The 26770-nt window shown below is 54.3% G+C and overlaps 1 protein-coding gene across 1 annotated transcript; it reads right to left on the reverse strand.

Moving 5' to 3' along the window:
• Window positions 1-3306: 3306 nt before the first annotated feature.
• On the reverse strand, window positions 3307-13544 carry PTGES (prostaglandin E synthase). Its single transcript, XM_045882021.3, has 3 exons — window positions 13266-13544; window positions 9721-9803; window positions 3307-3866 (listed from the first exon to the last, which is right to left on the reverse strand). The coding sequence occupies exons 1-3, from the start codon at window positions 13392-13394 to the stop codon at window positions 3617-3619; spliced, it is 462 nt and encodes a 153-aa protein (XP_045737977.1). The 5' UTR covers window positions 13395-13544; the 3' UTR covers window positions 3307-3616.
• Between the last annotated feature and the right edge of the window lie 13226 nt (window positions 13545-26770).

Raw genomic sequence — 26770 nt, forward strand, 5'->3', positions numbered from 1 at the left:
TCATGCTCTCTGTCTCTCATTCTCTCTGTCTCAAATAAATAAATAAAATCTTTAAAAAAAATAGATAAATAAAACAACAACAACAACAACCCATTCCCCTTTCAGGTTCCAAATCAAAGGATACCTCTCCTGGGAAGCCTGGCTGGATTCCCCCTGCCAGACACCCCCTCTTCTGTGACTACCTGAGGCCCAGCTGGCTCAGAATTAGAAGGGGTCAGTCTGTCTGCCCTGGCCAGCCTGGAAGCCTGTTCCAGAGGGCAGTGGCCTCCTGGGGACACACCCACACACACCCCCCCACACACACGGAGGCTTCTGTGGGTCCTGTGGGAATTGGGCTCTGCTTCTGCAGGGGGTCCCCAGATCCTGTCCCCGCCTCCAGGACTGTGAAATGAGGCTTCCTTGCCCTCTCGACACTTGCCTGTGCGTCTAGGTCCCTCTCACGCCAGGCAAGCTCTTGGAAGCCTTGAACCAAGAAATCCACCAGACGAGGGAGCCCCAGGAGTTCCTGGCAGGTGCGCTCAGGGACAGAGACCACAAGCCACCACCTGTCCTGGGCTTCCTCCAAAGCCCTTGCCCCCTGCCCACACTTCACACCACCCCCAACCCTGGGTCAGGAGGGAGGAGGCAGCTCCCGAGAGCGGGCCCAAGTCAGGCTGGGCCGGTGGCAGGCATGTGGACTGCAGACAGAGACCAGGGCAGGACAACAACTCGTACTCAGCACCTCTGGCCAGCTCAGCAGATGTGGTCCGCTCTCGGGGACCCTGCCCGGCTTGTCTCGCCTGCTAGGAAACAGGTGCTGGCCTCCCTGGGCCTGGTGTGCAGCCGAGGCGGGAGCTGCTGACAGGAGGCCGCTCCCAGCCCTCCCCCCATCCTGGACTGTGTCCGCCCAGGGGACAGGGGTAGAACAGGCCCTTGGGCGTCCTTTTCCCCTGCAAAACCCTGCAGCTCCACCAGCTGCCCCGACAGCACCCTGGGTGGGCCGCTCCCTGCTCTCCGCTCACACCCGCCTCTCCTGGACGACAGGCAGGGTAATGTCCATGGCACTCGGGGAGCAAGGGCCACTGCCTGGCTGTCAACCCCACTTTGCTGGCTTTCTCAGAGACCCTCTTAGGACACAGACCCAACTACACTGATCCCCCTCTAATGTCCCCAACATGGCCCCAAAGCCTCAGATGAGCCCCACTGCTGCTGACCTTTAGCCTCATTCCCCACACGTCCCCAACCCCTTTATCTCCCCCCCACCTCCCACCTTCCCTCACTCACGTCCCCTCACTTTTTCCTTCCACCCCTCACCTCCCTTCATCCCTCCTCTCCTCCTCCTCCCATCTCCCCTCCATCCCCAGATCTTCCCTCCACCCCCACCCCTCCAAATCCCCCCTCCCCTCATCCCCCCACCCTCCCTCCATTCCCATACCCCTCCTCCACTTCCCAGCCACCAGACCCCAGGAGACTGAGCTCTGCTCAGCTTTGCCCCTCAATTTTGTCAGCTTGGATATTCCCCCTAAAACAAATCCGTCTTACCTCCATTCTCAGGTGAGTTGTTGCCTCCCCCTGGAAGCCCCCCCCCACTGCCCCATTTCCCCCCATTAGGGTGCTGGCACTTGGGGTTCACCGTTGTTCCGCTGTCCCCACACACGGTTGCTGCCCCCGGCCCCGCACCGCATCCAAGGGGATTCCACAGAGATGGATGAATGGTGGGACAAGGCACAGGGGCTCCACGGGGCCAACCCCCTTCACGCAGGTCCCGGGTTCACAAGGTTCCTGTCAGATGCGCTCCTCGCCCGACTCCGCGCTGCAACTGTGCCCCCTCAGCCCCTCTTTCCCCAGGAGGGAAAATATTACAGTATAAAAACACATACTGGGTCTGCTCCTCTGGCCTTAACCAAACCCCAGCTCAGGGACGTTGAGCAAGTGACTCCTCCTCTCTGAGCCTTACTTCCCTCCTCAACAAGCAGAAATATCTCCCTCCTGGGACTGGTTTAATGATCAAGTGAAAAAAGATGGTCAGTACCGCGCCCAACCAAGGCTTAGCAAACAGCAGGCTCTCTCCATCCCTGGTGGTGCCCTCTCCGTTCCAGACGCGCAGCGGCCGCCTGAGAACAGACGCTCATCTCGCCACCAGGGGGCAGTGTTATCCACTCCCAGCTCTGCGCACGGAGCGCGGGGGGCAGGGGCTAGCCGGGGATTTCTAGTGACGCCGGGAGTCCCTTGAGCCCCCATGAGGCCCCCACCCAGCAGGCCCATCAGCCCCCGCAGGCAGAAGCTCAGGGGCTGCAGGCTGTTGGGAGATGTGCCCAGGGGCTTCCCCAGATCCTGGGGAGAAGGGGTGGTGGTTAGGGGTAGCGAGGCAGTAGGGGACAGTGGTTAGAGCAGGGTTTCAGAGGCTGACAGGCCGGATGCAGAGCTGGCCCCGCGCTTCAGGTGCTCCCCGCTCCGCGGAGCCTCAATGTCCTCATCTGTAAAAACGGAGTTGATAGACCACGTTACCCACCCGAGGGAGGCGGCAGCCGGGGGTCCGAGCAGCCTGCTTGCTGCAAGGCTTAACACCCCGATGGGGGTGCCTTTGTGTGTTTGCCAGAGACCATGTCCTGTCATTTTGCACCCCCCCCCAACTCCAATAAAACTGTCCAGCCAAAATGACCGACCTGGGTGGGGGAGGTGGACCCCAGGAATGGGCAGCCAAGATGTTGCAGGGTGGTGGGCCAAGCTGGACAGACACTCCATTTAATGATGAAAACCACACATATCTCAGAACAAGAGTCTAGGAGACACACACACACACTCCCCATTGGGATGCACAGTTGTGGTTTTCAAACCTTGCAGATACTGAAGGAGCCAGAAAGTTCTTTTTAGTGGTTGGTCCTTCAAGCCCCATTGTCCTTGCTTGACAGCCTTTAGGAGAGACTAACTCCTCAGGAAGAGAAGCGAACTGTCCCGGGGTCCCCTCCTATTGGCACTTGCACTTAGAAGACGATCCAGTAAAGGAATGAGGACTGAGCCCAGGAGTGTCGACCAGACATAAAGGAACATAATCCCACCCCAACCTCACTAAATTGTAAAATCAACCCTAACCTATCCTGGGCCCTGCTTCTAGAGGGAACTGGCAGGGATTCCCAGGCCTGGCCATCAATGGGACATGGGGGAGCTTTTTACAAAAGCAGATGCCCAGGGCCCCCCCCCCCCCCCCCCCCGAACTAGCTGAACCAGACTCTCTGGGGTGGGTCTAAGAAATCTGCATTTATTATAGCCCTGCATCTGGAGGGTTGTTTAGTTTAGGAACCTGGACTGAGTCTCCTGTCACTCTTAGCGACGAAGAAGGAATGTGGTTTTTAATGCTCTGGTATTTGAGTGGAAGGATTTTCTATCAATCTTGACATTTCTACATGGTCCAATTAGCCACTTCCCCCAGAAATCCAAGGGGCACACACACACGTGTGTGTGGACATGCTTATGTAAACACACACAGGCCCACGATGCGCAGAACCCCATGTTCAGCCGGTTGCCAAGAAGCCAGGCCCCCGGGGCCTATCGCCATCTCCAAGGGACGCCCAGTCCCTCAGGTACAGTCACCGCGGCTCGTGGCCAGTGGTCTGGTGGCTGAGGATTCCGCCGCCGGTCACAGGTGGAGGGCTGCTTCCCACACAATCTGCAGGGCCATGGAGGCGCAGGGGAGCTGGGCCACAGTGTAGGCCAGGGAGCGGGTGGGCGCCCGCAGCTTGCCCAGGTAGGCCACGGTGTGCACCACGCGGCCCAGGAAGAAGACGAGGAAGTGCATCCGGGCGATGAAGGGGTCAGGCCCCAGGACGGAGTAAACGAAGCCCAGGAACAGGAAGGGGTAGATGGTCTCCATGTCGTTCCGGTGGGCTCTGGGAAGACAAGGGCGGGCGGTCAGCCGGGGGTCAGCACTGACCATGTGGTGGAGGCTGGGGCCCCCTACCTTGAAAGGCCCCCCACCACGGGAGGACTGCCTCAGGGTGCCAGACTCAAGTCCATTCACGGCCAGGACAAAGAAACACCACAGAGGCAGGGGAGGCAGCAGGTCCAAGCCGGCGCCTGTCAGCAGCTGAGGAGAGGCGGCCCCACGTCGTACGGACCAGCCGCCGCCACAGGCAGCCGGCTGGGGGGTCTTGCCAAGCCCAGCGCTCTCCAGGACTGGGCCCCGGCCGCCCGCCCCACCCTCTCCCCCTCTGGCCTTGGACACCAGGTAGGAAAAGTGGGGCTCTGAGGGGTTGAGAGCCGGGGTGGGGCCTAGGTCAGACTCGAACCCCTGCCCTTTACCACCAGGGCAGGCTTCTCTGAGGCCGCCCTCCTTCTGAATGCAGGTGCTTGGGCCTCCTGAGTAGCATGGGCTAGAGCGTGGGCCCGAAACCCTTGCCTAACTGTCTTATTCTGCCCCTAAACCCCAGCAAACCTTCCTTCCCTTTTCAGGATCATAATAACAGAGCTACATCCACTCGCTGGAGCCGACCCATCACTGGGCACCAGTGAAGCGCTTCATTTCATCCATGCTATCCTGCTTCCTTTCTGTTGTGTTTTGTTTAAAATGACCGTATGTGCGGCGGTGCCGGGGGGCAGGGGGGCAGGGGGGCAGGGGAGAGGAGTGGAAGGCTGTGTACAACCCCCACCATAAACAAATGACCAAGAAAGAAAACTCATCCACTTCTGCTAAGAGTTGGTTCACATTTTCCATGACTCCCGCTAATGGGCAGCTTCCTTGGGGAGAGGTGGGAAGGGCAAGGCCCGTAAATTAGAGACTGAGCCAGAGACTGATGGCATGTTCGAAGAATAAACAAGATCCCAGCACTGGCGCTCTGACCTCCCCCAAGGCCAAGCCACATATGTTGAGGCATGAGGACTTGGCTGGAACTAAAGCCCCTTCTCCAGGCCCTTCCAGCTGGAAGGCGTCTCACCAATGCTGTGCCCGGAGGCCAGGCCCGGGCCCAGCAGCTCCTGTGTGCGGGGCGCCGCCACAGTCTTCCTCTTCCCTCCCACTTGCAAGGAGCCCAGGGCAAGGGCTGGCCTGGGGCTTAGGGAATCAGGTGGGCTGCGCAGGGCGGGGCGGAGGCCTTCATTGGCAGCCCGGGGCCGCAGGGGTCTCTGCCTTGTGACTGGGGTGGAGACATTTGCACCAAAGTCTGAACGATAAGGGGTCATCCACAGGCCACCCCTACAGGGGAAGAACTTTCCAGGGAGCGAGATTGGCAAGTGCAAAAGTGGGGATGAGCATAGGGTGTTCGAGGCACAGTTAAGTGACCCGTGTGTCTGGAGTGTGGTGGCATGCGAGGGAGTGAGGCAGGATGGGAGCAGGAGAGGGGTCCTGTGAGGTGGGGTATGGGGCCTAGAATTAGGTCTGAGTGGATAGAAGTTTCCGCTAAGCCAGGGGGCCTGGATCTTCCTTAGGCCAAACCAAGACACAGCAGTTGGCGTCTGTCCCCACATCCTGGAGCGAACACGAGCTCTCCTTTTCTCCTAAATCTCCACCATGGGAGCCTGCCTCGGGGAAAGCAAGTCTGCACAGGGCAGGTCTCACCGGGCTGGGGGGCTGCTCCCGCTCCCCAATCAAGCAAGTCCCTTAGCTTACTCGTGAGGTACGAAAGAGGGAGGGGACTGCTCTACCCTATGGAAATGGGGCTTGGCATCCCAACACCCCCCCCATACACTATGGGGGGACACCCTTTGAAAACCTACTTTAAATGAAGTCCGTGTGTCCCAGAATGTGGTCTGCCTACCACAGATGACCCACCTGGATGAACATTTTCGTCACACTTTTTATCTCAAAGTTTCCAGAAAAGCCTCACTAGCAGACAAATCCCATTCACCCAGACATTTTTCTTAAAAGCATGCATTCACTGGCGAGTGAGTCAATTTTCAGAGTTGTTAAAAGATTCATTGGCCAAACCCCAAAGAGCAGATGAGGGGGAGCAGGGTGGAGGAGGGTAGGATGGGCAAGGTTCACAGCAGGTGGGGGCCCCCCCGCTCTGCACAGTCCCCCCAGAAAACCAAGCAGTGGGGCTGAGCCCACCTCCTAGCTCCAGCCCCAGGGGGATGGGTCAGAGGGCCCCAGGGTCACCAGTGAGGGGGGAGAGTGGCTGGAGGCTAAGAAAGCCCTGAGGCTCTGACTCGCAGTCCCTGGCACTGGCCCAGCCGTCCTCCCGCCTCCCTTGGGTAGGTCTCAAACCACAGCGGGGTGCCCCCACGAAGCTCCAAGTGGTGCCAAGGGCAGGGAGCTGTGGGGAAATCAAAGGTGAGGCAAGAAAACTCCTTCCCCTCCCTCGGGCGCGGATATGCACTCACAGACATGGAAGGAGTCACGTACCAAAGAGACGCTTGGGCAAAACGTGTCATTCCAATAATAACCACTTTTTCACATAGAAGTCACCCTAAGCCAATCCCTGCTGCTAGACTGGACTTGCTGGGACTTCCAGCAGCACCAGGGCGCCCCTCCCCCCTCCAGATGTTGCGCCACCGGAAGGTAGGAAGAGGGAGCCCCGGGGGCACCCCGAGGCACCTGGCAGGGATAGCTGCAGTCTGTCCTCTTCCCTGGCCCTCCCCGCCGCCCACACGGGCCGTGTCGATGAATGCAGGGCTCACGGTTGCTCAATCTCAAAGGCAGGTATAAGGTGGAGTAAAATCACATTCCTGCAGAGCCCAGGCTCAGAGGGCCTGGGCAAGCTGGCTCTGCCTTCAACCTGCTGGGGAGGTTGTTGGGGGCCCAGGGAGTTGGCGTCTACAACGTGCTCGGAACAGTGCTGTCCCCGAGGGCCTTCCTCGTTGCTTCGTGGTCATCACCAGCATCTCAGCCTCTCAGCTTTGCCAGCCTCCCGGGTGACACCCCGCTCAACGCCCCCCATCCCGTCCCCGGGCAAGAGCCTGTTGTTCTACACGCAGCTAACTCGCTCCTGGGCCTCGGGGCCCCATCCACAAAATGCAAAATGAATGCATTGGACAATGTCTAAGGGATTTCTAGGGCTGCAATCTGGGGACCAATCGCCTGACAAAACTGGTTCAGTGGGATTAGGGCTGCACACTCCAAATAGAAACATTGCCAAAGCGTAGGTCAAGTGTCTCCCTTCTTCAGGGCCACTCAGATATTTCCTCCCTGCAGTTTCGTATACATAGACTCAGGATTGGGCCCAAATACACATTGCCAGGAGACTCGGATAGGTATCACCGAAGAAAGTGGCTGGGTTTCATCGTTTCCCTCGAAATCTTGTTCTTGACTTCTCCCAGGGCTGGGCTTTTGTTACAGCTCTGGTGCATTGCTCATGTGCAAGGCCGACTTATCCTCCAAGAGCCAAGACCTAAGGGCTTTCCTGTTTGTGCGGAAGGGTGACCCTAACTGCGCCATAAACTCTCGTCTAATGTTTAACTTAACTTTTGCTTCCAGGGCCTGTCCCCCTCAGGTTCCAGCCAGTTCTCCGGTAGTGGGTGACCGGATGTGTGGTGCTCTGCCCCTTCGAGGTGCCACGATGTTACGTGAAGTCAGGAGGAGGGGGAGGCGGAGCCCCAGGAACCCCCAGGTCTGGCATGGTAAGTCCCCAGTGAATACCATTATGCAGCAGGTTCCCCCCACCAACAAACACTTGCTGAGTGGATATAAAACATTATTTGATAAGAGGTGCTCAAGAAGTGCTGAATTGAATTCCAGCCATCTGAGCATCACTGCTATAGATAGTGGGTCACTTTGATCAGAAGGAAAACTCATACTGGGTAGGTGGAAACCTCTTGGCACCACGGGTCTGTTTTCTCTCCCTGGCTTGGTTACAGCCACCGAAAAGAAACCAAGGGTTGGAAAGCTATGTAACCAATGTCACAAGTAAGCTTTGCTACATAGAACCCCGAGAGCTGTGAGAAGCTAGGCACACCCCTCAACTACTTGGGTCCTTCTCCACTGCCCAGGAGAGTCAAGCCCACCAGGGGGAGGGTGGGATATGGGTCACCAGGATGGATTCGTGCATGGGTAAGGCTTTGGTCCACTAATGTACAACCAGCACTTAGCACAACGCCTTGCATACAGTAGGTGCTCATTACATGTGGGGTGGATGGATGGATGGACCTCTTATGAACTACTACACACTGTTATATTAGAAAGGGTGGAACAGGGGCGCCTGGGTGGCTCAGTCGGCTGGACGTCTGCCTTCAGCTCAGGTCATGATCCCAGGGTCATCTGGCTCCCTGCTCAGCGGGGAATCTGCTTCTCCCTCTCCCTCTGCCCCAGGGCCCCCTGCTTGTCTTCTGTCTCTCTTTCTAATTAAAAAAAAAAAGGGTGGAACAGCAAAGAATTTTACTTCCTACATTTACTTTACACATTTCTGTAATTTTTTAAAACCACAAGCATGTGATTATTTTCAATGGCCAAGACAACTAAAAGGAAAAAAAAAAACACTCTCTTTCGATAAAAAAATCTCTATTATTCATGCCACCGCGTCCCACCCATCTCTGCCCGTGAGCGGGAATGCACTGAGAGCTATGTGAGTGTTTGTCTCCGGTCTCCCTCCTGTGCAGCTACCCATCCTCCCACTTTTCCTCCCAACTCCGCCGACCGTCCCTGTCCCCGGAAATGCTGCCTCCTCACTCTCCAGCCCGCTGGTGTGAACTAGAGCAAACTGCCAAAAATGGACCATCCAGATTGGTGACGTGAAATTAACACTGAGTCTCCAATGGGATTTTTACACACCCGTTTCTAAAGACCCATTTCTTGAGTAACATTTACTGACCTGGAAAATGCTCACCAAATAATGTTAACTGAAAAAAAAAAAATCTCTCAACTCCAAATTGGGTATACGACGCATACCTAATTTTATGGAAAACATTGACAAAGAGGAGCTGGATGGAAACAGTGTTAGATGTCAGCTGGGATTAGAATCGGGACAGGTCTCTCTTTTCCCTCTGGGGGTTTGCAACAGGACCCAAACTGTCTGCAATGGTCAGGAGTTCTGACTTCTATAATGAGGAAAATTGTTTTTGATCGACTGGGGGATGCTAGGCGTGCGCACAAAGTGATGTTCGATTTCACTCTGAATTAAAAAAAAAGAAATGCAAAGGAAAACCAAAACGTGACATAAGTCTTCGCCCATCGCCTTGGCGGTGTACCCCTCCAAAGGGGAAGCTAGGAGGTGGCAGGGGCAGGCGAGACCTCTCCCACACCAGTGGTGAAAGGAGATTTGTGCACCATTCAGCAATATTCCTTACCCCGCTCCAATGCATCCTGCGGTTTTGCTCACACATACACGCGAAGGCAATGCGAGAGGTTCGGATGCGCTCTGTTCATAACTGAGAACGGCCTAAATCCTACAGCGCTGAGCCAGTGGGCGAGACCCCGCTGTGAGCTGATGGTTAGCAATCCCCGTGAATGGACCAGGGTGTGAAGGGTGACCTTTTTGGGGCAAAAAGGAAAAAGTACGCGTCTGTCAGTGCAGGACGCGTCCCTGGGAAGATGGAGAGATCGGGGCGAACTCCGTCGTTCGCCCCCAGATAGCAGAGCTGGGTAGGGCCTGGAGCTCAGAAGCGGGGGGGAGACGGCCTTCTCACTGAGCAGCCTTCTCCAACTCTGGAATCCTGAGTCATGGGCATGTATTGGATCAATGAGTAAATGAGAACTGGCTGAGGGGATCAGGTAGGCAGAAGACCTGGGTCCTCTGGGTGTCCCCCAGGTCCCGCTGCTCAGAGCCAGGCCTGGAGGGGGAGACCGTGGCCAGGTCGAGGCCCAACAGTACTTGCCTGAGGCAGCGATCCACGTCCTGGTCACTCCGGCAGTACTGGAGGCCTCCGTGTCTCAGGGCGTCCTCGGGGTTGGCAAAAGCCTGGAATATATCCGCCGGGAATGACCACTGGAGCTCCCGTTGCGTGCCAAGCGCTGGCCCTCGCCACGAGCAAGGCTGCTACGGACTGAACATTTGTGGGCTCCGCAAACTCGTATGTTGAAAGATGATGGCATTAGGAGGTGGGGCCTTCGGGGGGGTGATTAGGTCATAGGGGTGGAGCCCCCGTGAATGGGATTCATGCCCATTAAAAGAGAGCCCCCAGAAAGCTCCCTTGCCCCTTTTGCCAAGGACAGAATGAGAAGACAGCCATCTGTGAACCAGAAGCAGGCCCTCACCAGACTCTGAATCTGCAGGCACCTTGGTCGTGGGACTTCCCAGACTCCAGGACTGTGAGAAATCAATCTGTCGTTTGTAAGCCCCCCAGTCCAGGGTATGTTATAGCATCCAGAACAGACTAAGGCAAAGGCCCTCCTGCCCCCACTCTTGGGAAGTTCACAGTCTGGATCGGGGAATTGCCTATGAACCAGGGGAGACCAGGTGGTGAGGGTTAAAAAAGAGAAGAGACAAGGTTGGCCTTGAGAATGGTCATAGGAGACCTGACCAAGTCTGGGGGTCAGAGAAAGCTTCTTTGGGGCAGGGACATTAAAGCTGAGGTTTGAAGGATGCAACAGCATTAACCAGACAAAGGGAGGGTTGGAGAAATAGCATAGAAGATATACAGAACAGCATGTGCAAAGGCCCCGGGGTCAGAAGATGGGCATGTTTGAAGAACAGAAAATCAGTGTGGCTGGAATATAGAGAACAAGGGGAAGAGGCCCAAGATGAAGGGTCCTGAAGGCACTCTAAGAATTTGGACTTTGAACTAAGAGCAATGAGAGGGTTTGCTAGTCAAGGGCAGAGAACCCCAGTTCTGCACTGACTAGCTACACATTTTGTTTAAAGATTTATTTGAGAGAAAGCGAACGAGTGTGCGTGTGTGCATGGGGGGGGGGAAGAGCGGGGGGGGGGGTGGAGAGAGAGAATCCCAAGCAGACTCCCCACTGAGCATGGAGCCCAAGATGGGGCTCGATCTCACTCTGAGATCATGACCTGAGCCAAAATCAAGAGTCAGATGCTCAAACAACTGAACCACCCAGGTGCCCCTAGCTGCATGTTTATTAACTTCCCTGAGCCTCAGCTCCCTCCTCTGTGAATTCTGGATCAAAGGGAGCTCATTTCCTATGTGAAGAGTGAAGGCGAGAACTGGAGGCCCACGCCCCACAGTGCCTCTTGCAAGCCAGCCCCACCAACCCCACAGCGAACCTGGATCTCAGCAGCAGGCTTTTTAACGTGCTCATCCAACAAGGGTCTGACTCCTGAGCCCTGGTGACCTCTGCCCCCGGCCATGCCTGCTGGGGCTGCCCCTGCCCCACCCCAGAAGGGAAGGCGGCCCAGGCCGGAGGCCTGCCGTGGTCAGGATCAGAGCCCCACACCCAGAATTCCTCTCCACGGGCCCTTCAGTCGTGGAATCACCAATTCGGATGGCTCGGCACAGGGTCCAGGAGGGACCCTTTGAAGGGAGTCCTAGCATCTTGTGGGGAGCTGTTCTTGGAGTTCGGGGTCCATGGGGTTGCTCACTCCTAAAGACAGAATTAGAGCCAGCTGCCGTGCAGGCACAGAAGGACGAGCCCCTGGGTCGGAAGCGGGAGTGCTACCTCCATCTGGGACAGGGGGCAGGCCCCTGGATGCTCTCCCACGAATGAGTGTGGTTTCTGCCCTCAACTGTTAGTAAGTTAACGAAAACTAACACTGGTGAAACGTTCGTCCTGTGCCGGGTACTGCATTCTCCTGGTACTACCCTATCCCCCGTTTACAGATGAGGAAACTGAGCTCCCGGACTTGCCCGACCTCCAAAGCTGGTGGGTGGAGGGGCCAGAGGCCCACATCCATCCCCTTCCCAAGGTATGGCTCCTGGGCTTTTTTCCTGGTCGACAGAATACCAAAGCAGAAACCGGAGGGAAGCTCCCAGATGTAGTAAGGAGCCTCTGGGGACAGCCCGAGGGAGGCTTGCTTTCTCGGCTCCTCCCCACCCACCAGGGAGAAAGGCACTCTCGGGTTTATCTCTTTCTATCCCTGAAGTCACATTAAAAGGGATGCTCTGGGAGCCTCCACCCCGCTGTTGAGAACTCTGTCCCCCCAGGGCAGGTCGTGGAGCCAGACACCATCCCCCCACCCCTGGTTCAATCCCTCCATGTGGCCTTCACAGGTAATGAATGTCTCCTCACCTGGAAAACAAGGAGTTCCCACCTCCTCCCCCAGAGTCATTTGGGGATTAAACGCTCAGCTCCACGGAGGAACTCCATGGGTGCATGCAGCGGTCCCCGCTGGGCGCCTGTATCCCCATCCAGGATGGACCAAGAGGGGGACGGCAGGGACCGTCGGGTCCCCATGCCTCTGGAGCTGCTCTGCTTTCAACCCGGCCTGCACCTGTGACAGGGGCTGAGTCTGACTCCCCAGCAAGATCCCGGATCCCCGGTGTCCACCTCCCCACCCCGCAATGCCAGAGCTCGCCTTGCCTTGCTTCTGAACTGGACAAAGGGGGACAGAGGGGTACAGTTTCTGGAAATGATTCCTCTACTGAGTAACAGGACAGCCAGGCGGCTTGGCCCGACAATGCGAAGCTGTTCTGAATGGGTCGTCCCGCCCACCGGCTCACCCGAGCTCAAATCTCAGCCTCTGTATTGTTGTTTTGGCTCTGGGACTTGGATTAGTGGGGGAAATTCCTCCTTGAAAATTCCAGTGGAGGGGCGCCTGGGTGGCTTAGTTGGTTGAGTGGCTGACTTGGGCTCGGGTTGTGATCTCGGGGTCCTGGGATGGAGCCCTCGGCTGGCTCCCCGCTCAGCAGGGAGTCTGCTTCTCCCACTCCCTCTGCCCCTCCCCACCGCTCATTCTCTCTCTCTCTTTCTCCCCCCCCTCTCAGATAAAGAGATAAAACCTTTAAAAAGGAAAGAAAATTCCAATGAAGCCCGGCCGAGACCCGGCCCCTGGAGGCTGCAGCGGCTTTGTAAGCGCCCTTGCCAGTGAGTTGGGAATTTCCACTCAAGGATTTCTCGGACTCCTGTGTTGCTAGTTCTCACTCCACCCAAACACCCAAATATCAGATCTCCTGTGCTAGGAGGGCGCCAGGTGCAACGGAGGCTTTATGCTGTCTCGCTCCACCCTCTGCGACCTGCTTCTCTGAGACACCAGCGGACGCAATAGCACTCACAGCCAGAACCCCACCTGGTGGCCCAGAAAGTGAGCAAATGCTCTTAAAACAGAGGACAAGAAGGTGCAGGCCCTGCCCTCCCGAAGGACTGGGAGAGGCCCCCAGGTCCCCCGGTGCCTCACACTCTGGCCCTGAAAACACCTTGGCCAAGTTTCCCAGCCCCACACCTTCCCAGCAGGGCAGCGAGAGAGAGCGCAGGTGGGGAAGCGGGGGTCACGCGGGGATGTGGGGAGCAGGGGTCCTGGGCAGCATACCTTCTTCCGAAGTCTCACTTGGCCCGTGATGACAGCCACCACGTACATCTTGATGACCAGCAGTGTGCCACAGAGCAGGAAAGCTGGGAGCGCCTGGCCACTCACCAACGCCAGGGCGGGGGGAGGCATCTCGGTGGGTGGCGGGAGCTCCCGGGAAGACAGGCAGAGCCGGTGTGTGGCTGTGTCTCCGGGCGGGAGCTGGAGGAGGCGGGGAGAGCCGGCAGGAGGCCTGTCTGCACTCAGCACCCGCCCACTTCCAGCTGCAGAGGCAGCTTCTGCCCCCAGATGCTGGGAGAAGCAGAGGGCTGAGAGGTGTCCCCGGCCCAGCCTCCGGCCCCAGACGCTCCTCCCCGGCAAATCCTTAAACACGTTCTAATCTGTTTCCTCATCTGTGAAATGGGGGTGTATGGCAATGCCTGCCTTCTGGGGGGGGGGGTGACAAAGCTGGGTGCCTGGTAGGACCTCCACAGGTGGCAGACACTGCTGATTTATGCCCATTTCCCAGAGGGTCAGGGCAGGTGGTGGGCAAGAGAACTGAGCCATCTGCCCCCACTCTCAGCCTGGACCTTTGAACCACAGCCGTACCTCCATTGACTTTGCTTTTCTGTAGTAGGTTGAATACTGGCCCCCCAAAGATGTCCACTCCCCAAACCCCAGGACCTGGGATTATGTTACCACACCTGACAAAAGGGACTTTGCAGATGGGATTAAGTTAGGATCTTGAGAGATCCTAGGAGAGATCATCCTAGATTATCTGGGTGAATTCAGATCACAAGGGTCCTCCTAACACAGAGGCAGTAGGGAGAAAAGATGGAAAGACAGGAACAGAGGTCAGAGAGGAGAGGAGAGGAGAAGCTATATTGCTGGCTTCGAAGATGAAGGGGAGGAGGGCCATGACCCAAAGGATGCAGGTGACCTCTAGAAGCTGGAAAGGACCGGGAAACAAATTCTCCCCTAAAGCTTCCAGAAGGAACCAGCCTTGGCATACCTTGACTTTTTGCCCACTGACATTGGTTTTGGACTGCTGGTCTCCAGAACTCTAAGAATAATAAATTGGTGTTGTTTTAAGCCATGAAATGTGAGGTGATTGGTTACAGCCAGCACAGGAAACTAGAGAACACCCTTCCATTTTGTTCTGTAGCATCTCTGGGCAGGCATACCTCGGAGATATTGCAGGTCCGGTTCCCAACCACTGCAATAAAGCGAGTTTCGCAATAAAGCGACTCATATGAATTTTTTTCATTTCCTGGTGCACATCAAAGTTATGTTTACACTATACTGTAGTCTAGTAAGTGTGCAAGATCTTTATGTCTAAAAAGGAGGGTACGTACCTTAATTAAAAAATACTTTATTGCTACAAAGTGTGAACCATCATCCTAGCTTTCACTGAGTCAACCTCACTGATCACAGAGCAGCATAACAAATATAATAATGAAAAGGCTTGAAATATGAGAATTACCAAAATGTGACAGAGACCCAAAGTGAGCAAACGCTGTTGGAAAAGTGGGGCCGAAAGACTTGCTCAACAAAGGGTTGCCACAAACCTTCAATTTGTTAAAAAAAAAAACAACCAAAAAACCCACAGTATCTGCAAAGTGCAATAAAGCAAAGTGCAACGAAATGAAGAATGCCTGTACTTTTCTGGGAGACTCCCAGGCAAATGGTTTTATTATTTACAAGAACTTCCCAAAAGATCCATTGGGTCTTCAACAAAAAACATCAACAGTTTGTGCCCTCAGATTCTTTGAATCTCTTGCTTCAAGATCCTCCCCTTGCTGTGCCCGCTGCCCCCCCCCCTTTCCCAAGTTTGGGGCAGGATCTCCATAAAGGCATGAAATCTTGTCCCTTTTGTTTCACCAGCACTGCTTGCTTTGCTAAGAGGTGCCTCGGGGCGGAGGCAGGAGGGAAAAATCAGTTTTCCGTGTCTTCTGCACCCTTGGGCCTGTCCGGAGGGACAGCACTATCAGTCTGGGCCAGTCCCAAAGCAGCAGCGACCAAGAGAAGGACTGGCCAGGGGGCAGAGACCCTGGCCACGTGCTCTGGAGCCAGACTCAGCTGATGTTGAATCCCAGAGCCAGCCCTTGGCGATGGCAGCTGTGTGGCCTTGGGCAAGCAGGTTCCTTCTCTGAACACTTTTCTTCAGCTGTACCATACAGCTGATAGTCACTCATACAGCAGTTGAGAGAACTGAGGGAAGTCTTGTCTAATTATTAAGCACCAGGCGCATAGTAAGCCCTCATCTGTATGAGCCTTTGAGCCTCAGTTTCCTCCTCCTCAAAATGGGGATAATGTTTGGGTTACCAAGAGGTAGGCTCTTGGAAACCCCTGTCCTTGCTGCTGGGGTGGTGGGTTGGGGGTGGGAGTGGGGTGGGGGAGGATTGCTTGTCCATTTGCTATGAGCCAAGCCTTCCATTATCTGGGCAAAAGATGTGCTTGTAAACCTACGCCCATGTTTCTGGAACATGGGGCCACCAGCCCCACAAGATAAAAGATAGGTCATGATCAGGGACAGGACACAGAAAGTATGGGATGTCCTGAACTATGTTTTATCTCTGCCCGTATGTTTGAAGGAATCGTGCAAACTTGCTCCTTGCTGATGTTTCTGAGAACAGAGGACGCCTGTCTGTCTTGCCCTTGGGTTGGGGAAACACTGTCAAAAAGTTCAGTTGTGGGGGTTGGGGTCTGGTGGCTGGACCACCTCCAGATTTGTGGACCAGACGTAGCCCAAGAAGGGGCCCTGGGCGTCCACCCTTCCTTGGACTAGGCAGTGTGCTCTGCCCTGCTTGGTCTTCTGAAACACAATGGAAAGCTCACCGGCAGAGGCCAGGAAAACCAGTGTGGGCAAAGAGTGGATTATTATCCACCCTTACCTGGAGCCAAAAATAAGAGGGACTTTGTGGGGAAGCCCTTCGGAGTGACGTGCATGACTTCATTGTAGAAATCTTTTCCTCGGGGCGCCTGGGTGGCTCAGTTGGTTAAGCGACTGCCTTCGGCTCAGGTCATGATCCTGGAGTCCCGGGATCGAGTCCCACATCGGGCTCCCTGCTCGGCAGGGAGTCTGCTTCTCCCTCTGACCCTCCCCCCTCTCATGTGCTCTGTCTCATTCTCTCTCTCTTAATAAATAAATAAAATCTTTAAAAAAAAAAAAAGAAAGAAAAGAAATCTTTTCCTCATCGTCTGCTGAAATGAACCAGCTAAGCCAGGACCTGGCAGGGAGGACAAGCCCTTCTCTGATCTCTGGCCAAGAATTTCCCTAAAGCCTCCTGCAGCCAGTGGAAGCTGTTGCTGCGGTCTTCGGTGCTGCTGCTGGTGGTGATACTTCTCTCTGAGCTCCGGTGACGTTCTTTGCCTGTAAGAGAAGTGCCCCTGCCTTGCAGGGGGTGGGCCGACTGGAGACGGTGTGTGCAAAGCACCGAGTGGGGATGGGGGTGCTCGCCTGGGTCTGGCCCCAAGGCTCATGGGAAATGCAGCAGTGAAGGGGAGAGAAGCCCCGGGGTCTCCCAGGAGGAGGCCTCCCGGGTGTCAGAAATGTTTCTATCAGGGCGCCTGCGTGGCTCAGTCGTTAAGCGTCTGCCTTCGGCTCAGGTCGTGATCCCGGGGTCGTGGGATCGAGCCCCGCATCGGGCTCCCTGCTCCGCGGGAAGCCTGCTTCTCCCTCTCCCGCTCCCCCTGCTTGTGTTCCCTCTCTCGCTGTGTCTCTCTCTGTCAAATAAATAAAATCTTAAAAAAAAAAAAAAAAAAAAGAAATGTTCCTATCACCCCTGGGTGGTGGTCATGCAGGTGAATATAGCCGTACAAATTCGCTGTGATGTTCTCTGGTCACAGTGTACAACTCCGAGCCGCTCTGTGTGAGCTGCCAAGTGGCTTCTTCCCGCTCACCCTCCTCGGCATTTCCTGAGGATCAGAGGCCCAGCTCTGGGGGCTGTTTAATTGTCTGTGACTTCAGAGGCGCTTACGAGAGAGGAGGAAGCGGCCCCACCTCGGCCACTGGTTCCCGTCCTCAGGCAGTGTTGCTGGGGCTTTCTCCAGCGGGGGATGGGGAGATGCAGTGATAAAAGAAAGTTTCTGGGGCTCCAGTGACCTCTGAAGGCAGACCCGCATTGCAGTCATCAGGGCGGCGTGGGCCACTTCTCACCCCGGACCAGCGGTGTTTGTGAAAGGCCATCTGCTGTCCGCGGAAGGGGTGCGGTGCGAACGCAGATCAGTGCGCGCTGCGGGGGGCTCCGCGGCCACTCCTGGGGCACACGCCCCCCCAACCCAGGCCGGACCCCCTGGGGCGTCCAGGATGAGCAACTCAACGGAAGGGCTGTTTCGTCGGCCAGCTCACCTCCCCCTCCCACCTCCTTCTGGGAAACGGCAACTTCCCTTTCAGGAACTGGACCCCGACTGCCCGTCCTGCGGACGGCCCGGCCAATCCGAGAACGCCTCTTCTTGGGGGTGGGGTGGCCACGTGATCCAGGGAAGCCAATCACAATGTCCCTGGCATTGGGCCACTGTGATTGGTCCAAGCAGAGCCAATCAGAGACCTTCCCCGGTAGTTTATATTGCGACCCCACTCGAAAGACCCCTGTTGGCTGTAGGACTGAGCCCCGGGACGGTAGTGGCCTGAGACTGCGCACAGCTCTTCCCATTCCCTGCGCGGGAGGCGGGGGGAGCCTGTGTTCTGGAGGCAGCAAGGTCCCAACTTCTGACTCACCCGGGGCCTGAGAGTTTAGGAGTTTCCTTCTTTGCTTAAACAAAACATCAGTCAAATCATGCTTGTCCTTGGCTCCAAACTGCAGTGGCTCCCATCTCGCTCAGAGTAAAAGCCAAAGTTTGGACAATGGCCTGTGGCCCCATCCCATCTGGTCTCCATCTGGTTCTCTGGATTCCTTCTCCACTCACTCAGTCAGCCTAGCCACACTGTCCTTTCTCTGGGCCTTCACTCTGGCTGGTGCCTCTGCCTGGAATTCCCTTCCCCCCAGGCATTTGCTGCGCTAACACTCACCTTCAAGTCTTTGCTCAGATGTCGGCCCCTCCAGCCCCCTCGACCACCTTCATCCGTTCCACAGCCTGTCCCCACCCGCGGCCCTTCTGATACCACTTCCCTGCCTCTGCTTTCTCTTTTCCTTCCATAGCTCATTTCACTCAATGACACACCATATAATTTATTTATTATCTTTACTGTCTAACACCTGGCTTCCTAGGGCAGGGGTCTCGGTTTTGTTTGCCGATAAGGCACACACATTGGTCCCATGCCTGACATATAGACCCAACTGTAATTTATTGAATTGAATTAAGCTCCTTTGGTTAGGATTTCTTTCTTTATAACCAAAAGAATCTAGACCAAGATAAGTAAAAAGCTCCCGAGTGTGGTTCTGGGTCCTGACTCCTGCCCGCCTACTTCCTGGAATGTGTGGGGGGAGCCTGGCTGCCTCCCCTGTCAGGCACCAGAGCCAGGGAAGAGGCCTATGTGTCTCTGAGTGGGACTGGCTGCCGGGCAGGCTGGGACCAGAACAACTTAACCCGCTTCTGGTGCCCAGTCAGTTAGGACTGGAAAGACGATGTGATTTTAAATTTAGTTAGGTTACACATTGGCAGCGCAAAAACACTCATCCGAGAGTGCAGAAACACAGCCACTGATGCTTATTGACAAGGATAAATGGTGAACACTAGAAGCTGCCCATCGGTGAATCGGGCTGATTTGGGGCTACGTGCCAGGCTGCTTCCTGGGGCTCTCAAGTCCAGCCTGGCCCCTAAGCCCATTCCTGTGATGGCCAAGATGGCCTTCAGGGCTGGTGTCATCCCGCCTAAGGACAACAGTCGGACGGGATGATTTGGCCCCAGGATCGTAGGGCAATGTTCTCATACCCAACCGCTGGCCTAATCACAGATGTCAGCGTGTTTAATCCTCCTGAAGGAGACAAGACTCTTAGACCCATTGTAAAGATATGAGACCTGAGGCCCAGGTGGGTGGATGTACTTGCCCCGGGTCCCAGAGGCAGTGCTTTGATCCAGAGGCAGTGCTGTTCTAGCTGCAGGGCTGTATGTTGTAAGCACTCAAGAAGCCGCAATCTTGGGCGCCTGGGTGGCTCAGTCGGTTAAGCGACTGCCTTCGGCTCAGGTCATGATCCTGGAGTCCCGGGATCGAGTCCCGCATCGGACTCCCTGCTCAGCGGAGAGTCTGCTTCTCCCTCTGACCCTCCTCCCTCTCGTGCTCTCTGTCTCTCATTCTCTCTCACAAATAAATAAATAAAATCTTAAAAAAAAAAAAAAAAGAAGAAGAAGAAGAAGCCGCAATCTTTAATGGGTAACGTAAGGTTCTTCTGCTCTCAGTATGCCTCCCCGAGGCAGGGAACTCCCAGGGAGCTCTTCCCTCTCGGGAGTGAGGACTAGCAAGCTTGCTCAGCTGTACAGCCCAGTGGTGAGGAAAGACTGGGAGCCACCCAGGAGAACATTGTTCGGCCTTCAGAAGGACCGATGTACTAACACACGCTACAACATGGATGAACCCGGGAGACGTCATGCTAAGAAGCCAGACACAGAAGGCCGCATATCATATGATTCTATTTATAAGAAATGTCTGGAACGGGCAAATCCATAGAGGCAGGAAGCAGATCAGTGGTTGCCAGATTGTAGGCCGAGGGGGAAGGCGAGTGACGATTTAAGGCACATGGGGCAGGGGCTTTCTTTCGGGAAGATGACAAAGTTCTAGAGATGATGCTGATGGTTGCGCAACGATGTAAATGGACGTAGTGACACTGAACTCAGACATTTTAACTGCTTACTTTTACGTGGAAAAGAAAAAGAGAAAAGCAAAGCTGGGCTGCTGGTTTCCTCATGGCTCTGTGTACAGCGAGTCCCCGGTGGGGTGTCTGCACGGAGTCACGCTTACTAAATATTTGTTGAAAGATGGGCCACCTGAATGTGTGCCCGAAATGCTGTGAATTCCTGGGCCATCCCCTTGTCCTGTCTCAGCAGAGAGAAACACCCTTGCGGCCCTTCCATGCCCTGGTCCAGTGCAGCCCCTGATGGAGCCCAGCTGCTGCTGCCGGACCCGGGGCCTCAGATCCCATTCCTGATGCGCAGAGCTGTGGTCAGGCAGGAGCATTTCCTGGATGCTATTTGGGGACAGCATGCAGCTGACAGGAGAGGCGCATGGGGGACGAGGGAGAGGAGAAATGTTTGTCTCAGCACAAATCCCTGCCAAGACATTTCCAGAGAAGCTGCAGTCCTCCCAGGGTGGCTCTAGGCAGAGGCTCGGGGTCAGGGAGAGCCAAGAGCCGCCCAGGCCCAGGCTGCCAGTGCAGCCAGCCTCTCCCCCCACCCATGCACACCCGGATGCTGCTTTCCCATGGGCATTTCCGGCGTCCGGCTCTCAGACACATCAGGAACCCATTTCCTGGGAGGCCCTGGAGGGGAGCTTTGCATTCCTAGGATCACGGTTCAGCCAGCAAGGATGGCTCAGGGGACAGCTGGTTGGGGCTTTCCCATGCAGGAAGGATGGGAACCCTCCCTGCTCTTGAGCAGCCTCCCGGACCCCCAAAGTTCCTCAGTTTCACAAGAAGCGCCACTCTCTTTCCATCGGGCCTTTGTCACAAAGACAGTATTTTTTTTTTTAAGATTTTATTTATTTATTTGACAGAGAGAGACACAGCAAGAGAGGGAACACAAGCAGGGGGAGTGGGAGAGGGAGAAGCAGGCCTCCCGTCGAGCAGGGAGCCTGATGCCGGGCTCGATCCCAGGACCCCGGGATCATGACCTGAGCCGAAGGCAGACTCCCAACGACTGAGCCACCCAGGCGCCTCACAGAGACAGTATTTTATGACTGCGGGTTTTTCAACGAATCATCCAAATGTGCCAGATGCCGAAGGGGTTAAGGGGGCAAAGTGTGTGCTTCCTTCATTAGCTCTGATGCCCAGGTCATCTCTGTAATTCCATGGTGGCCCATCTCAACTTGAACCCTGCCCATCTGGGGGACTCACTACTTTCCAATACTACTACTACTACTACTAAACAACAAAAACAACAAGGACACAGCAGGCAGCTATCACGGAGGTAGGCACAGTTATGTGCTTCAGGTATTAACCTGCCTTGTTTTATCCTTAGCGTGGTCACCTGTAATGGAGAAATGGGCTTGGGGCTATGAATGACTGCACCTAAGGCCACAGATCTGGGCAGAGGTGAAGCTGTCTGCAGCCAGAGCCTGGGCTCTTCACCCCCAGACAGAGCTAAGGTTTGAAGTCAAGCCAGTGTTTCCTTCTTGCACAACTCTTGTGCAGAACTCCTTCCTTGTGTGGAGCCGGATCTGTCTCTTGGGGCCACAGGGGACACGTGTGCTCCCTTCCCCTCCCCACAGCCCTTAAAATTGGAAGACATCACCAGGTGGACCCTAAATCTCCTCTTCCAGGCAAAACAAATGCCGCCCCAATCGGCTCATCCTCAGATCCCATGTTTTCCCAGCCCCCATGACCGAGTTTGTAAAGGTCCCTCTAGAAGGGGCCGTAACCCCATGTGCCATGGACCAAGTGCAGATCGGAGGGGGAACACCACCCCTTGCTGGAGACCCCTCATTGCCATAAGCAACAGGACGGGCTGTAATGCCAAGCAGGTCTGGCTACATCATTTGTGGGGCCCCACGCAAAATGAAGATGCAAAGCCCCTTCTTCAAAAGTTATCGAGAGTTTCAAGCTGCTGACGGTGGAGCCTTAAACGGAGCACATGGGACCCTGTGTGACTTCACGAGCTGGCCCTGAGTCTGAGCTCAGGGTCACTCAACATGAGCTGAGTGAGGGAGGCATGTCTGATTCAAAGCCAGAGTAAGGATAACATCAGAGCTTGATAGAACTTTTCATCACCTCTCTCTAATATAATAGATGACAACATTTCCTCATAAACAACAACGTGAACAACAACAGCAGCTTCCCCTGAGCCAGGCGTCATGCAGTACTATTTTTTTTTTTTTAAGATTTTATTTATTTGACACAGACAGAGAGAGAGAGAGGGAGTGAGAGAGAGAGCACAAGCAGGGGGAGCGGCAGGCAGAGGGAGAGGGAGAAGCAGGCTTCCCACCAAGCCGGGAGCCCAACGCGGGGCTCGATCCCAGGACCCTGGGATCATGACCTGAGCCGAAGGCAGACGCTTAACGACTGAGCCACCCAGGTGCCCCCCCCACTTTTTAAACAACACTTGTATAGGGGCACCAGGCTGGCTTAGTCGGTGGAGCATGCGACTCTTGATCTCGGGATCTTGAGTTCGAGCCCCACGCTGCGGGTTGAGATGACCTAAAAAAGAAAGAAAGAGGGGCTCCTGGGTAGCTCACTCAGCTAAGCATCTGCCTTCGGCTCAGGTCATGATCCCAGGGTCCTGGGCTTCTCCCTTTGCCTCTGCCCCTACCCCCTCTTGGGCTCTTCCTGTCTCTCTTAAATAAATAAATAAAATCTTAAAAAAAAAAATAGAAAGAAGGAAGGAAGAAAGGAAGAAAGAAAGAAGAAAGAAAGAAAGAAAGAAAGAAAGAAAGGAAGGAAGGAAGGAAGGAAGGAAGGAAGGAAGAAAGAAAGAAAGAAAGAAAGAAAGAAAGAAAGAAAGAAAGAAAGAAAACAACACTTGTATAATGTTCACCATGTCCCTGGGAAATGATAACAATCTTCAACATCCAGTTGAGATAGGTACTATGATTCTTCCAACCTCACAGATGAGAAAACTGAGATAAGGAGTAGTTGAGTAACTCACCCAGTCACATTGCTAGTAAGTGGTCTCACGCCAATATTGCAGGGTAAGTCCCTTACCTCCAGTTGTCAGAGCAGATTCCTGAGGCTTGTGGGAGAGAAGCAACCATAGTAAAGAGGTCACGAGTGGAGGGATCGAACCCATGACCACATAGTTGCAAGGCCCACACCCTCTGCAGTCTGGCCTCTACCACAGACCCAGGTAACAGGCTTATAGTGTACTGAACAGTGTCCCCCAAAAAGATATGTCCAGGTCCTAACCCATGGGTATCTGTGAATGTGGCCTCACTTGGAAATAGGGTCTGAACTAGCCAGGGTTCTCCAGAAAAACAAAACATATATCATCACTCATGCAATTATAGAGGCTGAGAAGTCCCACACACGTTCTCCCATCTGCAAACTGGAAATGTAGGAAGGCCAGTGATGTAATTTAGTCTGAGTCCAAAGTCCTGAGAACCAGGGGAGTTGATGGTGTGAATCCCAGTCCAAGGGCGGGAGAAAATGGAAGAGATGTCCCAGCTCCACAGTGAGGCAGTCTGCTCTTCGTTCCATTCACTCTGGGCAGATCGGCTCATGCCCACCCACCCTGGGGAAGGCAATCTTCTTGGTCTTCGGGTCTGCTGATTCAAATGCTATCTCATCTGGACACACCCAGAAATAATGTTTCATCTGGGTGCCCTATGGCCTGTCAGGTTGACACATGAAATTAAGCATCACAGGACAGGGTCTTTGCAGAGATACTTAAGTGGAGGACTTTGAGATGAGACCATCGCTGAAAGTGGACTCTGAATGCCATGACCCGTGTCTCTGAAAGGAAGGGGAGGGAGACTCAGACATACAGAGGAAAAGGCCATGTGACGAGGAAGGCAGAGATTGGGGCAATGTGGCCACACGCTGGGGAATGCCAAGGCTTCCCGGCAGCCACCAGAAGAGAGCCACTTGGATCTTCCTTGGGGCCTCTGGAAGGACCCAACCCAGCCAGCACCCTGATTGTAGACTTCTGGCCTCCAGGACCATGAGGCGGTGCAGTTCTGTTGTTTTAAGTTACCCAGTCTGTGGTCACTTGTGATAGCAGCCTGAGGACTCTCACACATGCCTTCTCGTGTTTTTAGAGGTGTTTTTCTGTGTCCACAGAACATGTGTAGCTCCTGGTTGGATCTCCAGAGAGTGCTTACTTAATACAACCCAGCTGAAGACTGAAGATTTATTAAGCTGATACTGCCGATTTGGAAATAAATCTACGGGGGCGCCTGGGTGGCTCAGTCGGTTAAGTGTTTGCCTTTGGCTCAGGTCATGATCTCAGGGTCCTGGGATCGAGCCCCACATCGGGCTCCCTGCTCAGCGGGTAGTCTGCTTCTCCCTCTGACCCTCCTCCCCACATGTGCTCTCTCTCTCAAATAAATAAAAAAATAAAATCTTTTGGGATGCCTGGGTGGCTCAGTCGGTTAAGCATCTGCCTTCTGCTCAGGTCATGATCCCAAGGTCCTGGGATCGAGTCCCGCATCGGGATCCTTGCTCAGCGGGGAATCTGCTTCTCCCTCTGCCTGCCGCTCCCCCTGCTTGTGCTCTTCTCTCTCTCTCTGACGAATAAATAAATAAAATCTTTAAAAAGAAAAAAAACTAAAAAAAAAAATAAAATCTTTAAAAAAAAGATCGTCAAGTTACCAGAAACTCAATGACTTAAAAGAACAGAAATGCAGTCTTTCACAGTTCGGGGGGCCACAAGTCCAAAACCAAGGTGCTGGCAGAGTTGTGCGGGGAGCCACAGCGTCAAGGGGAGACTCTGTTCCTTGCCCCCTCCAGCTCTTGGTGATGCCAGCATTCTTTGGCTTGGGGCCACATTGCTCCAGTCTCTACCTCCACCTGCTTCCTCTTCTTCTCCAGGTGTCTGTGTAAATCTCCCTTGGCCTCTCACTTATAAAGATATGTGCGATCGCATTTAGGGTTTACCTGGATAATCCAGGATAATCTCTCCATCTCAAGAGCTGTAACTGCATCACACTGGCAAAGACAGTTCTGTTTTCCCTATAAGGTTAAGACTTAGAGCTTCCAGGAATTAGGAACTGGTATCTTTGGGATATTATCCAGCCTACTCTAATAATCTATTTTTTTAACCCAATATATCAAAAGTATTATTTTAACATGTAGTTAGTATTTTTAAATTATGAATGAGAGATTTTTTTTTTTTTTAAATTCATGAGAGACAGAGCGAGAGAGAAAGGCAGAGGGAGAAGCAGGCTCCCAAGGAGCAGGGAGCCCCATGCGGGACTCGATCCCGGGACTTCAGGATCATGACCTGAGCCGAAGGCAGACACTTAACCATCTGAGCCACCCAGGCGCCCCCTCTGGGTATCTTCTTCTTTTTTTTTTTTTTTTAAGATTTTATTTATTTATTTAACAGAGAGATAGCGAGAGCAGGAACACAAGCAGGGGGAGAGGGAGAGGGAGAAGCAGGCTCCCCGCCGAGCAGGGAGCCCGATGCGGGACTCAATCCCAGGACCCTGGGATCATGACCTGAGCCGAAGGCAGACGCTTAACCATCTGAGGCACCCAGGCGCCCCTGAATGAGAGATTTTACTTTTTTTTTTTTTTCATATTAAGTCTTTAAAACTCAGTATGAATTTTGCAGGCCTGGAGCATCTCAGTTTGGAGGCAGCCCGTTGGGGGAGCTCAAGGCCCACATCTGGTGGTGGCTGCCATGGTGGACGGTGCCACTCTCCATAAAGAGTTGGGCTAATGTCACTTACCTCTTGCTGTGCAATAAAGTCTTCTAGAACCTTCTGGCTTTTTATTTCTTTAAGACACATGGCGCAAAGGTCACAGATGTGATTAGAACCTCAGATGAAACACGTATGCCTTTTAGTTCCGATCCCACGACCTGTAAATCAAGATGTCAGAGCTGTCCTTGAGGTATGTGCCCAACTCGTGGGGTGATTCCGAGCAAGCTGGACTTAAAGGTCAAGTCTGCAAAGCCCAATTTATTGCTGAAAGAACAACAGAACTCCTCTTCCCATCTGGGATAATAATGACGACCTGGGGTTGAGTTTTACAGTTTGAAAAGTGCCGATTTTTTTCTGTGACCGACTCATATGATGAATCTTCTTATCCTACCTTTTTTTTTTTTTTTTAAAGATTTCATTCATTTATTTGACAGAGAGAGACACAGCGAGAGAGGGAATACAAGCAGGGGGAGTGGGAGAGGGAGAAGTAGGCTTCCCGAGGAGCAGGGAGCCCGATGCGGGGCTCGATCCCAGGACCGTGGGATCATGACCTGAGCCGAAGGCAGACGCCCAACGACTGAGCCGCCCAGGCGCCCCTTCTTACCCCACTTTTGGAGAAGGGGAAACTGAGGCCTGGAGAGACCAAGTAACCTGCCCCCCCAACCCCCACCCATGGCTGGCAGCTGAGGAGCTGGGAGGAGCCCAAGGCCCGAACCAGTGCCTGGTTACTGTAGGCTACCGCTGCCTCCTAACTGAGCACCATACTTGGCCTCTCCGAGCCTCGCTTTCTCCATCTCTGAAATGGGCGTGATGATAGACCTTCCTTCGGGGATTCCTGAGATAAGCCAGGTGACACATGGAATTGGGCCTGGCATTAAATGTAAACTATCACTGCCGCTGTTGTTTTAACAACTGAGATTCAGCCACGCCCGTTTCATTCCAGAGGCAGAGCCCAGGGGCTGGAGATGCATGTGTGACGGTCCATCCCCACCCCTGCTCTGTGAGTTATCAGTCCAGGCGGGTGGAGACTGGTAAAAAAACGCATTACTTCACTACAGGATAAGGATCGTAATGATGT

Source organism: Mirounga angustirostris, unplaced genomic scaffold (genome assembly GCF_029215605.1).
Source record: "Mirounga angustirostris isolate CCGP_5_RB_7025 unplaced genomic scaffold, mMirAng1.0.hap1 SCAF_15, whole genome shotgun sequence".
Classification (NCBI taxonomy): domain Eukaryota; kingdom Metazoa; phylum Chordata; class Mammalia; order Carnivora; family Phocidae; genus Mirounga; species Mirounga angustirostris.